Source organism: Bos indicus, chromosome 19 (assembly GCF_029378745.1).
Source record: "Bos indicus isolate NIAB-ARS_2022 breed Sahiwal x Tharparkar chromosome 19, NIAB-ARS_B.indTharparkar_mat_pri_1.0, whole genome shotgun sequence".
Taxonomy (NCBI): Eukaryota; Metazoa; Chordata; class Mammalia; order Artiodactyla; family Bovidae; genus Bos; species Bos indicus.
Genome location: NC_091778.1, coordinates 39,863,481 through 39,876,133, shown reverse-complemented (window position 1 = coordinate 39,876,133; position 12,653 = coordinate 39,863,481). Strand labels below are relative to the sequence as shown.

Below are 12,653 nucleotides of genomic sequence, written 5' to 3'. Positions count from 1 at the left end.
GCAGCTTGCCCTGTTCTCCCGTCCCTCCCCTCCCCGCTCCTTTCCTTGAAAAGTCACCAAGGGAGTGAGAGGGTGAGCACAGACCTGACCAAGGATGCTGGGGGTGGGGGACAGGGACCACACAGGTTTCTGCCTGGTTGAAGAGTCTGGGTTTTCCCTGAGAAACTCAGAAGCAATGATATATTTGAAATTTCTCTTTTAAAATATCGGCCGAAAGCCAGCATTAAAATGGAAGTGACTGGAGGCTCTGAAAGTGAAAGAAAGTGAAGTCGTGTCCGACTCTTTGTGACCCTATGGACTATAGCTCCAGGCTCCTCCGTCCATGGAATTCTCCAGGCAAGAATACTGGAGTGGGTTGCCATTTCCTTCTCCAGAGGATCTTCCCAACCGAGGGATTGAACCTGAGTCTCTTGTGCATCCTGCATTAGCAGGCAGGTTTTTTACCAGCTGAGCCTCGAGAAAAGCCTGAGCTTGAGCACACGTGTTTTTAAAGGAATGGTCACAGGCCAGAGTTTGAGACAGTCTTTATTGGAGCTTGGAATGTCATAGCAATTCACCTTTATCAGAGGCAGACTGGTAAGATGAGCAGCAACGGGAGCAGGACGTCCGGCCTACATGAGGAATCCTGCTCGCCCGCAAGCAGTACACAGGCACACAGACACACACACTTCTACACAGACACGCACACGTGCTCGCTCACTCCTGGTGGGTCAGAGGCCAGGTACCCTTCCTGCCCTGCCTGCTCTGGGGGGATCCGCTGAGCTGAGACTGAAGGAAGCCACTTGAGGACCAGGGACGAAGCAGCTGGCGGCTGCAGGCGTTTTGTGGTTTGGGAGAAGGGGATCCGGGAGGATGGGAGAGACTGCCAGGGCCAAGCAAAGGGAGCCCCCCTGGGCCAGGGCATGGAGAGAAGATGCTAGAGATGGGGCATGGGAGGGACAGGGGTGGGAGAAAAGGCCATCCCCTCTCCTTCACTCACTCCAACCACACAGCCTCACAGCAGGGGCCAGAGTCCTGGGCCGAGGAAGCCTGGGGAGCATCAAGGGGTCCCCTGTGTCCTAGGAAGGCACTGAAATGGGGAAGATCTTGAGGGCCTGGAGACTCCCCCAGGAACCCCAGGAGGAAGGGAAGGCGGATGGCAGAGCAAGGAGGGTCTTACATGCCAGTTGTCTGGGGGCAACAAGACTGGGGAATCCTGCTTCCCACCCCAAACAAGGGGTGGGAGATGGGCTGAGATGAAGCCCCTCTGGCCGGCAGAGGGGAGAGGGCCAGAGCCAGGGCTGCCCCTTCGGTCTCCAGGGCAGCAAGTGGGAGAGCCTGGCCCCGTCCATGTGTCCGTGGGGGCAGGAGGGAGGAACCGAGGCCTCCTGCCCCCGGGGCCTGGGCTACCAGAGCACGGCCCCGTCCAGGTTCCCGTAGCCCGGCTCGGCCCGCAGCTGCCAGTACGTGTTGTTAGTCACCCACCACTCCTTCCCGCTGCTGTCCGTCTGCCGCCTGGGAGGAAGGGGCCGGGGAAGGGGAGGGGTGAGCGTCCAGCACTGAGGCCGGTCCCGAGACGTTGCCTCACACCATGGGCCCCACTCAAAGCAGCAAGGGACTAGTGGGGAGGGGGCGGCCCTGAGTTCAGAGAAAGGCGGAGCAGCAAGGGGTGGTGGTCGAGGGGGCACGGGGGCACCTGAAGAAGCGCGCCTGGTGGACAATGTTGTTCTCCTCCATCACTTTGCGCCTGTCTCGCTGAAGCTGCTCGATCCTTCTCTTCTGGGCCTCGGCCGCCTGTATGTTCCCCTCCTCCAGGTACCTGGGCACCCAGACTGCCGTCAGTGGAACCGCCCCACCCTCAGGGGCCCCCAAATCAATCCAAGGCTTCTGTCCCTGCCCAGTTCTGCCCTCAGACAGGTCCCATCTCCCTGAGGCAACACCAAGAAGGAAGGATACAGTCCCTGGGAGAAGCCCGGTGCTTCCAGAGTGGCTCCCACCTGGCACTGACCTCTGGTCTGGCCGGAGCCGCGTGTCCGTGGAAGGCAGGGACCGTTTCAGCTCTGCAGTCAGCTCATTCAGCTCCAAGGCAAACTGAGTGAAGCCGAAGTTTCGCTCATAGTTTGGGGGCATTGAGTCTAGGGGGAAGGCAGGGGGCTGGGGCAGGTGGACTGTGCGCAGCTGCCCTCACCCCTGCCCAGCCCGCCCCGAGCACCCCACTTACTGGGCTTCCAGATGCACTGACCGCCCGGCGGGGGTCCACGGTACAGCCCCTCATGCCACTTTCCAAAGAGTCGGTGGAGGACACGGCCACTCCGGCTGAACACAGCCCCCTGTACCTCGTGGACGTTGGAGCTCCAGTACTTGGCCTGGCGTGGGGGTGGGGCAGGGGGCTTAGGAAGCGGTCCCCTCCCCTCCTAGTGGAGGGGCTGCTGGGGCAGGGAGTGGGGGCAGGGGGCTGCCCACCTTGCAGAAGGTGAGCTTGCAGTGGCAGGAGCTGTCCTGCGTGTTTCGGATGAGCACCTCCCCGTAGTGCTCGATCCAGCGCTGGCCACTGAGGATGTTGTGAATGCAGGACGTCACCTTATTCCACTCAAAGTGGTCCCCAAACCTGAGAGAGAGAGCAGGGTGGGTGAGGGGCAGCTGGCTGGCCCTGGGGAACAAGTGCTACCCTGACCCGGGGAGTGTCTCTCTCATCCGAGCAGGTCACGTGGGTCTGGGGAAGGAACCCCGGCGTCCTGGTTCCAGCTCGTGGCCCTTCCATGAAGGATGACATATTTATTAAGTAGAGCAGCCTTCCCAGAGAGTACTCAACTAACACATCTCCATTTGCTGAGAAAGCTCCTAAATGCCTAAGTCATGGGAGTGAAAACATAGACAGTGTCCCTACTCTTGGATGCCGGGGACCACGGTGGGCTGATCATATACAACAGCCTGTTTACCATCCACTTCTGCTGGCTATTACTTATTACTCTTATTTTATAGACGAGCAGACTCAAGTATTTTTGCTACTGCATAACTGTTAAGTGGCAGAACTAAGACTCCCACCCAGGACTGTTGACCCTGAAGCCCAGGGTCTCCTGCACCCCTTGTACTGGCCTCTGGTTACAGTTCCCCATCTGTAAGATGAGCTAGGTGCGGGTGCTTCAAATACAGTTTGTGACTCGTCCTAAAAGTACTTTAGATTTCTGTGTGTGTGTGTGTGTGTGTGTGTGTGTGTGTGTGTGTGTGTTATAGTACCCTGGCTTCAAGTCTCAGATGCATTCCTTACTGTGAGTCATGGTCAAAAATTGTGAAAGCCTCTTGGTCAGATGGCCTTGATGAGCCCTTCCAGCTCTAAGACTTTCCCCTTTCTTTACTGACAACTGCTGTAAACATGGCTGTAGAGTGTCCAGACACTGCCCCCCCCCCGAGCAGCTTCAGGATACCTCCCCATCCCAGCCCGGAGCATGGCCTGTGGGCTGGGCCCGGCTGCCCAGCACTTAGGAACACTCACCTGGGCAGGCTCACGTTGACTGTCCCAACAGGCACAATCTCCAGGGATTTGCCCCAGAACTTGTTCTTCCACTTCATGTCTGGAGTTGGGTTGGGGAAGGAAAAGCAACAGCAGAGGTAAGACCAGAGGGTGTTCCAGCCCCTCCCCATCTGCCCTTCACTCCCGGCTCCAACTTTCACCTTGCCAGAAGATGAAGTTCTCAGATTCTGCATGGCACGCTGAGATGGGGGGGTGATGGGAGACCTTGAGGAGCAAAGAAGTTATCTGGAGGCTGCTCCTGAGGACCGTGGGGTCCTGCTCCTGACCCCAGGCCCCCAACACCCCTCACTTCCACCCCAGTTCCCCTGTGAACCAGAAGACCAGCTAGTTTCAGGTCTCTTGTCCCTGTCATCCTTGGCCACCACCCAAATTCCACCATCCTATCCTTTCCCACAAGCCCCAACTTTCTCCCTTCTCGCTCACTCCCCTCCAGGGCTCTCCTTGCCTCTCCCCATCCCCTGGCGCCCACCACTGCCTGAGTGTTCCCTACAAAGTGCAATTCTAAGAATGTCGCTCTACTGCTTAAAACCCTCCCATGACTTCCCGTGACCTTCAGGATTTAAAAGCCAACCAATGAACTGTTCCTTATATTCACCCACAGGGCTTCTCAAGGTTTGGTCCTGCCTTGTCTTCCAGCCTGGTCTCTAACTCTTTCCAAAGGTGCTCCATCCATCCCTTTACACTGCCTGGAACAGCCTGGTCTCCCACCTCCTTGCACACTTGGCCACCTCCAATCCACCCTTCAAGACTGAGCTCAAGAATAACCTTCTATGAGCTTCCTTGACCCAGAACACGATGCAGGTATTTCAAGGAGTGGGGACCTCCTTTCCTGACTGCCCATCTGCAGGGTGTTCTCACCCCTGCCCTGGCCCCCTGAAGCCTGGATCCTCCCTGGCCTCATCCACACGGCTCCCCCGCCAGCCCGCTTCTTCCTGGCCTGCACCTGCTCACTGATGAAGCGGAAGCCTCGGTCAGGGCGCTCACACTCATAGGTCTCCCCCAGGACAGGGTTGAAGGGCTTGCAGCCCGCCCGGTGGTATGTGGAGGAGTAGGCAGACACCGCGAAGGCTGCAATGTACACCTAAAGGGGGCGGAGCACCAGGGGATCAACGGAGATGCTACCCCACGGCCACCTCACCCGGGCGAGGATGGGGCTGGGAGACGCATCGTGGGAGGTGGCAGCCGCCGGGGCCGGCGTACCATGCGCTCGCAGGGGTCGGCGGTGCGGCTGGCCCGGTCTAGGAGGCTGCTGTACTCCAGCTCCTCGCAGAGCCGCTGCAGGGTGTTGAGCGGCTCGTTGAGCTGCACTGGCATCGACACCTTGGACAGGTCCTTGCCAATGTTGTTCCGCAGGATGTTCCACAAGCTCACGTCAGTGCCGGGCCCGCTGGCAGCTGGCAGGCATCGGCGGCGGGGCGGCCCCACGGCTGCTCCTGGAACACAAGTCGCCTGTCCCTCTCCGCTGCACACCACTTCGGGGCCCCTCCTAAGCTCCTGCAGCGCCCAGAGGTGTGCTCACTCCCAGGCTTCAGGCTCGACTCACTACAAGGAGCCGGGGCAGGTGGCAGGGGGCTAACTCTTGAGGAGCTCCCGGGGATTTAGGTGGGCACAGGGCTAAGAACCAGAGGACGCTTCCCACTGTTGGAAACGGAAACCCTGCACCCCAGAACCCCTTCCTGAGTCCCATCCTTGGCTTCCACTCCCTTTCATAAACACAGAAACCAAGGTCAGGATGCAGGTTATCCAGCCCGTCGTACAGACAAGCAAACAGGCGCCTGGGAGTAAAATGACACTACAAAGCCAGGCTGCTATAATAAAAGGTGGCAAAGTGGGCTCTTCCGCCTCACGGAGGCCCATGTGAGCCTCCTCAGAAGCCCAGTGTGGAGGCCGGCCCCAAGCTGAGCCAGCCCCACCCTGCAGAGCCACTGCTGGAACCCAGATCATAGCTGAGCCTTCCTCACTTCCAGAGTCACCCTGGAGTCAACGTCCAAAGCCATCAGCCCACCAGTCCTACAAGGGACGACTTCCCAAGGGGCCTGGGCCCGGCATGCTCCTTTTCCGGGCCCACCTCCAGCCCTCCCTCCTGCTCGCCAGGTGGGTACCTTTCTGACAGCGCTCGGCTCCCCGGAGATCCAGCACCTCCTCGGACAGGCTGGTGGTGACTTCACTGGTGCACGATTCCTCCTCCTCCGAGCCCTGGGCCGGGACAGATGACAGGCCGGGCAGACTAGGCCTCCCCGGGCAGCTGGGCAGTACCCAGGGCCTGGCGAGAATCTGCCCAGCTAGCCCTTTGGTGGGAAGGGGAAGAGAACATATTTGGGGGGTCTGAACCCTAAGACACTGCCCCAGGAGGCCTGGTGTCATGGTGTGCCCTGCCACCTTGGGAGGGAGAGGGCCCCCATCTCAGGGACCTGGTGGACATGAAGGGAGGGAAGTAAGGGATTCCTGGGGTCCAGGGTTGGGAAGGCAAGGGTCAAGGGAGTGCAGAGGCTGAAATGGGGTCACAGAAAGATGACTGGGGGTACAGCTGAGGCAGCAGTTTCAGGAGAACCCATGAAGATAGAGCACATCAAACTGGAAGAGGGGTCCTTAGCAGAGATTTCCAAGCAGGGCCACACAAACCCAGCAGGTCTGGCCATGTTCCCAGAGAGAGCGGCTGAGCTGATTAGAAAGGACTTGGGGATCTACTGACTCTAGTCTCCCGGAACCCCAGCCCTCTATTCCCAGGGTCCCTCCCCTCTCACAGGCAACTTCCCCCTTCCCTCACCTCATTCTCAGAAGAGCTGGCAGAGAGGAGAACCTCACAGGCATCAAAGAACTCTGTGTGGGAGTCAGCAAGGGATAGGACGCTGCTCTGGGACAGCTGGGGGGTCAGCTCTCGCCCCTTCATGTACAGAGCTTCTTGCTGTTGGGAGCAAGACTGGTGTCGGCCTGAGGCCCAGCCAGGAGAGTCAGGCCAAGCTCCCCTGGCCTGACAGTTCCCTCGAGAGGAAGTGTGACTGGGGACTTTTACTGTCTGAGTTGTGCAGAGCAGGAGGAGATGTGGAGGGGAGTGAGCATCATGGGGTACGAGGCCTGGGGAAAGATCCCGGCCTGGGAGTAAAGAGACACAGGTTCCACAATAACTGCCTGCACTTCCCGGCACTGGCTCTGAGCCCAGCTCTACGCCCTTGGCATGTGTCAACTCAGTCCCGACACTCACTCTGCAAGGTAGGTGCCATTATAACCCCCACTCTGTACATTAAGAGACTCAGGGTCACGAGGCCGGCATGCAGTACAGCCAAATTCAAACCCATATAGTACAGGAGCCTGGGCCCATCATTAGATCCATTAAGGCTCAGTTTCCTTATCTGTGAACTTGAGGGTAAGAATCGACTTCCTCACGAGGTCCTGACTTAAAAGCGCTCTACACATTATTAAGAAATGATCTGGATACGGCTGCTGCCTGTGTTCTGCAAAAGGGGCTGGAGTTTCAGGTCTGAAAGCGAACCCTGCCTTCACTCCTGCTGAGAAAGGAGGGCCCCACCGTCCACCCAGCTCCCACCTCCTCGGGATTGAGGGAGCTGAAGGAGTCTGCAGTGGTGTCGGAGGAGATGGACAACGAGTGGAGGCGCCTCGGGCCGGCTGAAGTCTCAGAGACCTGCGGGGAGAGAGTGAGGGAGCCAGTACAGGATGGGGATAGGGGAAGCCCCCCACACACACACTGAAGGTCTGTCAGGCAGGGCCTGCCTCAACCAACCCCGTTCCTGGTCCAGCCCTGCGACCACCCCGAGGCCTGCCCAGGCCTGCCATCTTCAGGCCGCTCCTCCCACTGACCACCCCATCCCCAGGCTCACCCCCAGCCTGGATGGCTCCGAACCCGGGTGCAGGTCCCTCAGTCGGTCCCGTTCAGCAGTGAGGGCGGCCAGGACACTGCTGAGCGAGCTGTGCACTGTGGGGGCAGGGCCGGCCATCAGACTCCCTTCCTCTCTCTCCCCCTCCCCCAACCTGCTCCAGCTCACACTCACCCTTCTGGGCCAGGGCCCAGAAGCTGCGCTGCAGGTGGGCATAGTCTGGGGGCGGCAGCCCTCGGGGGCCCGAGGGGTCTCGGGACTCCAGGTAGCGAGACAGGTTAGGAACTGAGCCATGGAGACGACCCACCTGTGGGTGAAGGGGAAGGGTGGAAGGGCCCAGCCTCCTTCAGTGCCTCCCACCCAGCGTCTCAGGGACCACCTCACCCGCCCGATGGTGTCGTCCTTGGCAAAGCTCTGTGTGCACCACATGCGGCTGGTCCGCTTCCCCTTCTTGGGTCTCTCCGTCGTCACCGAGGCCTGGCAAGTTGAGGTGGGTGAGTTTCGGTCTCAGGGTGGAGAAGACCCCCGAAGCCAAGAGAGAGGTGGACGGCCAAGGAGGAGGAAGCAGAAGACCGACAGCCTGGCAGCTGCCTGGGCACAGGGGGAAGGGGTCGCTCCAAAGGGGCAGAGAGACAGCCCGGAGGCAGTCTGGACACAGTGGGGAGGGGCAACTGGGAGACGGTGGCTCTCCAGTAAGTGGCAGCATGTAAGGGGGCCAGGGGACCTGTCTGGGGAGGTGATGGAGATGAATGCGGCAAGAGGGGAGAGAGCCCGGGGCGGGCCCCTGTCTCCGTCTGGACCTCACCTGGTGCGTGGGGATGACAGGGGCCGAGGGAATCCGGTGCAGGGACTCCAGGCTCTGGAGGAGTCTGTGTAGTTCCTGGAGCTTGCCCTGACACTCCGAGAGTTCTGTGGGAAGGATGGATGAGGAAGGCCCTCTCCCAATACTGGCCAGCTCCCCTCCCTCCTCCAAAGACTTCACCAGCAGCCTGGGGAGTCCCAACACTGCCTCCCTCTCCCACTCACGAGCCCACGGCCGCTCCAGGCTACCACTCTCTGGTTTGGCCTCCAGGGAGCACCCGCACCCCCTCTGCACTCTGTCCCCAGACCACACTTCGCCTCCGCTGCCTCCACACAGGCCAGGCGGCCCTCACCCTCGCTCTCCCGACTCCGTCTGCATTTCCCTCTCCCAGGCCAACATCACAGCCCCCAGCTCTAGGAACCTGATGCCAGAACACACCCCTTCCCTGGCACTCCTCCTCAGGCCCCCTCCCTGTGTTGGCACCCAGGATCTTCTTTGTCAGGAGTCCCAGCCCTGTGTCCAGCTCTATGTGCTTAGAGCAAGAGCCCCACCATCTCTGTGAGCCTGAGGCTCTGGGGGTAGGGCCCAGGAGACCTGATCAGCCTAGAGGCAGAGGCTGTCGCCCCCACTAGACGGGAGCTCCCAGAGCAGGAAAAGAGGTCACACTTTCTCCTCCTTGTGACTGCTGATGCCACCGAGACACAAGAGCATGGGCCCTCCCCATGCAGGCCAGGGGTCCCTCACCGTGAGAGCAGCGGTCCAGCCCATCACTGTCCCTCAGCCAGGAAGACACCTTCTCCCGAGGTCCAACCCCTGGCAGAGCCGAGGCACTACCCGATACCGCAGGCTGGGCACCAGTAACCTGTGGGGCGAGTCAAAGGTCAAGAAGGCAGCTCCTCTTTGAATCTCAATCCTCACGTGAGCGGGTCCTGCCCTGGGGCCCATCTTACCTTCCAGTGGGCGGTGCTGGGCAGCAAGCTTCGGGGCACATCCAGGTGCTGGGCTGAGCGGTGGGCACGCAGCTGGGCCACCCAGCTCTGGAACAGGTCCTGGGACTTGATCTGCAGAGGTGATGGAGAACGAGAGGGACGCATGAAGGGAAGGACTGCTTTCTAGGGGCAAGAAGTTGGGGTTCTGGTCCCCAGGCAGGCAGGATCTCTCCCTACAGCACACAGATGGTGCAAAGGCCCCTCTCTGTGCCTGATCACATAAGAACCAACAGGGCCAGTTTGCTGTTGGCTCTTGTACATGGTGGGAACTCCCCTCTGGTCAAACTCAGACGGCCCCTCGGCCCCTGCCCCTCTCTCCTGCGTGACCCAGTGCCTCTGCCAGGGGGCAAGCCACCCCCTGCCTCCCACGGACGTCACCTTGAGGTGGTAGATGTTGTCTTCAGTGTCAAGGTCAATGCGCTGGGCCTTTTTGTTGATGGACATGACCGACAGTCGGACATCAATGGAGCCATGGAGCTTCCCCTTGGTGATCTGGGATGGAGAGACCAAAGAGGGAAAGGGACGTGAGTTGAGGCCACCGGGCCAACTCAAGGCCACCATCCCCTTGAGGTCATGCTAGGTTCGAAGGTCAGGCAGCAGGTTCACCCTCAGGCTCAAGTGACAGTGTCAGCAGGACATGTCAGTCGTCCTCCCCTGCACTGGCCAGCCTGCTACATCACGTCACAACCAGAGCTCTAGGGAGTCACAGGGCGAGGAACACTTCCTACCCTCGGGAGTCTGCAGGCAGGGCTGAGGACGATGAACCTCCTGCAGAGCCCAGGTGTCTAGGCCTTTAGTTTCTCGTTCTTGCCTGAGCACGGTACAAGGACAAGGATGATAAAGCCCCTCGGTCTTGGGCACTAATCTGAGCCTGGCACTGTCCCAAGAGCCCTCACCCAACAAAGACTCTACAAGTGGGTGATCACCCTCTCTCCACCTTAGGGGTGAGGAGTTGAGACCCAGGGAAGTAACCTGCCCAAGACCCCACACCCAGAAAACGGCACACCTGGGATTTGGGCCTTGCTCTAGGGGATTCCAGAAGCCCCCTGCCTGCCCAGGGCCCCCTCCTCTCACACCCACAGCCGAGGCCCCAACTCACATCTTGCCGAGTTGTCGCGTAGTGAAGAATCCCATCCTCGAGCACGAAGTATCTCTGTGAGGATGTCCAGAGGGAACAGGACCGGGGTGGGGGGCACGGAGAGGAAAGGGTGTGGGGAGAGCAACCACACGGAAGTCTCTCCTCACACACAGACAGCCTGCGCTGCCCAGCGGCCCCACATCCCTTCCGGCCCCTGCATCTGGCCCCTCCCTCTGCCCTGCCACCCTACCTTGTGCCAGCCCTTCAGAGGCCACTTCCTCTTCTTGAGCAGGTGGCCTTCCTGCCTCTCGGGCATGATACCCTCTGCCCCCAGCCGGCCCCGAGGCTCCTCCACCACCTCCCACAGCTCGCTGGCCTGCAGTCCAGGATAAAGAACGAGGGGGCGGGGAGCGGTGAGGCCACCACATCTGTCTGTCCCCTGAGGGCCAGCCCCCTGGCCTCCGCCCCCACCCGCTTCCCACCCTCAGACCTGCTGGGCACCGCTGGGCTTTGCAGACTGAGTGCTCTCGGCCAGGGAGGGAGGGTCCCACTCTTGGAAGTCCATGGGGAAGGGAGTGGCCACTCCCTGCTGAGGACGGAGAGCAAAAGGGGAGGGACGTCACCTTGTCCTGAGGGGGCCCTGGAAGCAGAGAGAAATGCTGTTAGCACAGACTTGGCTGTCACCTTCCCCACCTCCACCCCCTCCTGCTCCCTCTGAGTCTTGAGAGCCCCAGCACATCTTCCGCTTACCTGCCAAGCCCATCCCGAGCCCATCCCCACTCTGGGCAGGTCTCCCTGCCCACACCCTCTGGCTGCGGCCACTACCCAGAGAGGCAGAGTGCGCAGCAGGCAGGCCGGTGCCAAGAGAAAACCTCGAAAAGTCCGCCCCGCCCCACCTTAGGCACACACATTCTCTGGCTCTTGGACACACTGGGTGCTTTCTCTGGAGGATTCCCTGGGGGTAATCAGAGGTGAGCCGGGCAGTGAAGGAAGAGCCTCCAAAATAGGGCAGAGGGATTCAGGGACTGGGCAGGCGAGATCTCACCCCAGCCCCTCTTCCTCGGGATCCCGACCCCACCACCACCACCACAGAAGTGCAGGTGCCCCTGCCGTCAACCTTTTACAGAGCACCCCCCAACCCTTGACCCCAGCTCCACACAGAGCTCCCCAGCTGCCTGACCAACTGACCTCCATATCTTCTACTTCATGGGCTCCCATTGTTCTGCCTGGAGAGACTGAGCCCTGAGACAGCTCCCATTTTCCCCTGGGCCCCCCATCAATCATCCTTTTAGGATGCCCACTTCGGACCCTCGGTCCACCGCGCGCCCCGCCCCCCCACAACCTCTTTTCCATCCCAGTCCTTGGGGCTCCTGAGAAACACCATCCACCTGGAGAGAGCTGGGGACAGGCTGATGGAGACGCATGCTGAGGTCCACACTGGTCCCTCAGCCGTGCCCACAGGCGCCCTGGGCACCAGTCTTGGCCATCCTGACTCCACGGGGAGATCAATAACGCATGAGACTCCATGTGTGAGAGATGGGGGAGGGGACTGGAGGGGCAAGGTTAGCCTGAGGCTGGGGAAACAGCTCACATCTTCCGATGGAGCTAGCAAGCACCTGAGGAGCTGAGGTCAGGAGGGACAGGGATGTGGGGGGTGCGGGTGGTGGGAAGGTCAGGGCAGAGGGGTCCATGCTACGCTACGAGAGGCTGATCTGGGGGAAACTCCTGCATCTAGCCATTGGAAGTTACCAAACTCTTCCAGTATTGGGACATCTCTGTACCCTCTTCCTGGCCCCATGGGATCCTGGCCCCTCACTCCTTGTGCGTGGAGGGGCAGACTCTGTTACAGAGGGCGCAGGTCGAGGTGAGCCAGGTGGCTGCCCTCTTTCCAGCTCCATTCCCGCCCTCATCTCCAGAGCAGTGACCCACCAGCTTCAGGTGGGAGGAAGCCCTCTCAGGGAATGTCAGCTGATGCCAGAGCAGCCTCCTTACCCCAGGGTCCATGGACGCCAGTGCTCCTTGGCCCGAGCACCGCTTCACCTGAGTCACGGTCTCCGAGCCACCCGCTCCCTGCTCTCAGAGCTGAGCAGTGGCGGCAGCTGCAGCAGGAACCAGGAAGGAAGGAGACGTCGGAGCCTCCCCTCTAGCCGGATCTCCTCACCTCCCCCTCCTCGGCCCCTCCTCCTGCCGAGCTCCAGGCGGCCGCTCAGCTCTGCCCCCCTGCTCCTGGGAGGACTCAGGGCTGAGCCGACTCCCCAGTGCCCAGGCTTGGGAGTGAGGACAGAGTCCCCTTTGGGCTCAGTTCCAGATAGATCACAGAGTACCGGGGAGTTGCTGGCCTCAAGCCAGCGGTGGTAAAGAATTTACTCATACCAGCATGGCCTTGACCCGTTAGTACCCAAGGCCGTTTCCTTGTTAACCCCCGCTTCTCATTTTACAA

At 60.3% G+C, this 12,653-nt stretch overlaps 1 protein-coding gene across 2 annotated transcripts; it reads right to left on the bottom strand.

Moving 5' to 3' along the window:
• Positions 1-507: 507 nt before the first annotated feature.
• On the bottom strand, positions 508-12,404 carry OSBPL7 (oxysterol binding protein like 7). Of its 2 annotated transcripts, none has more exons than XM_019981561.2 (23): positions 12,206-12,392; positions 10,704-10,853; positions 10,464-10,589; positions 10,235-10,288; positions 9,514-9,627; positions 9,097-9,207; positions 8,891-9,008; positions 8,150-8,253; positions 7,729-7,821; positions 7,519-7,651; positions 7,348-7,442; positions 7,056-7,151; positions 6,279-6,416; positions 5,614-5,707; positions 4,712-4,944; positions 4,455-4,592; positions 3,652-3,715; positions 3,473-3,551; positions 2,443-2,587; positions 2,201-2,345; positions 1,988-2,114; positions 1,676-1,798; positions 508-1,494 (listed from the first exon to the last, which is right to left on the bottom strand). In XM_019981561.2, exons 2-23 carry the CDS (start codon positions 10,776-10,778, stop codon positions 1,386-1,388), a joined length of 2,514 nt encoding a protein of 837 aa, XP_019837120.2. In that variant the 5' UTR covers positions 10,779-10,853; positions 12,206-12,392; the 3' UTR covers positions 508-1,385. The 2 variants fall into 2 exon arrangements, 1 of the variants encoding a protein (XP_019837120.2); XR_011562052.1 differs by having other exon boundaries at positions 1,409-1,494; positions 1,988-2,070; positions 12,206-12,404.
• Between the last annotated feature and the right edge of the window lie 249 nt (positions 12,405-12,653).

Bases quoted from the DNA above. Each gene is read 5' to 3' on its own strand.
- OSBPL7 (XM_019981561.2), bottom strand. From the start codon at position 10,778: ATGGACTTCCAAGAGTGGGACCCTCCCTCCCTGGCCGAGAGCACTCAG. The intron at 10,590-10,703 runs GTCTGAGGGTGG...CCTGGACTGCAG, and splicing joins AGCCCAGCGGTGCCCAGCAG to GCCAGCGAGCTGTGGGAGGT. The intron at 10,289-10,463 runs GTAGGGTGGCAG...ACATCCTCACAG, and splicing joins CTCTGAAGGGCTGGCACAAG to AGATACTTCGTGCTCGAGGA.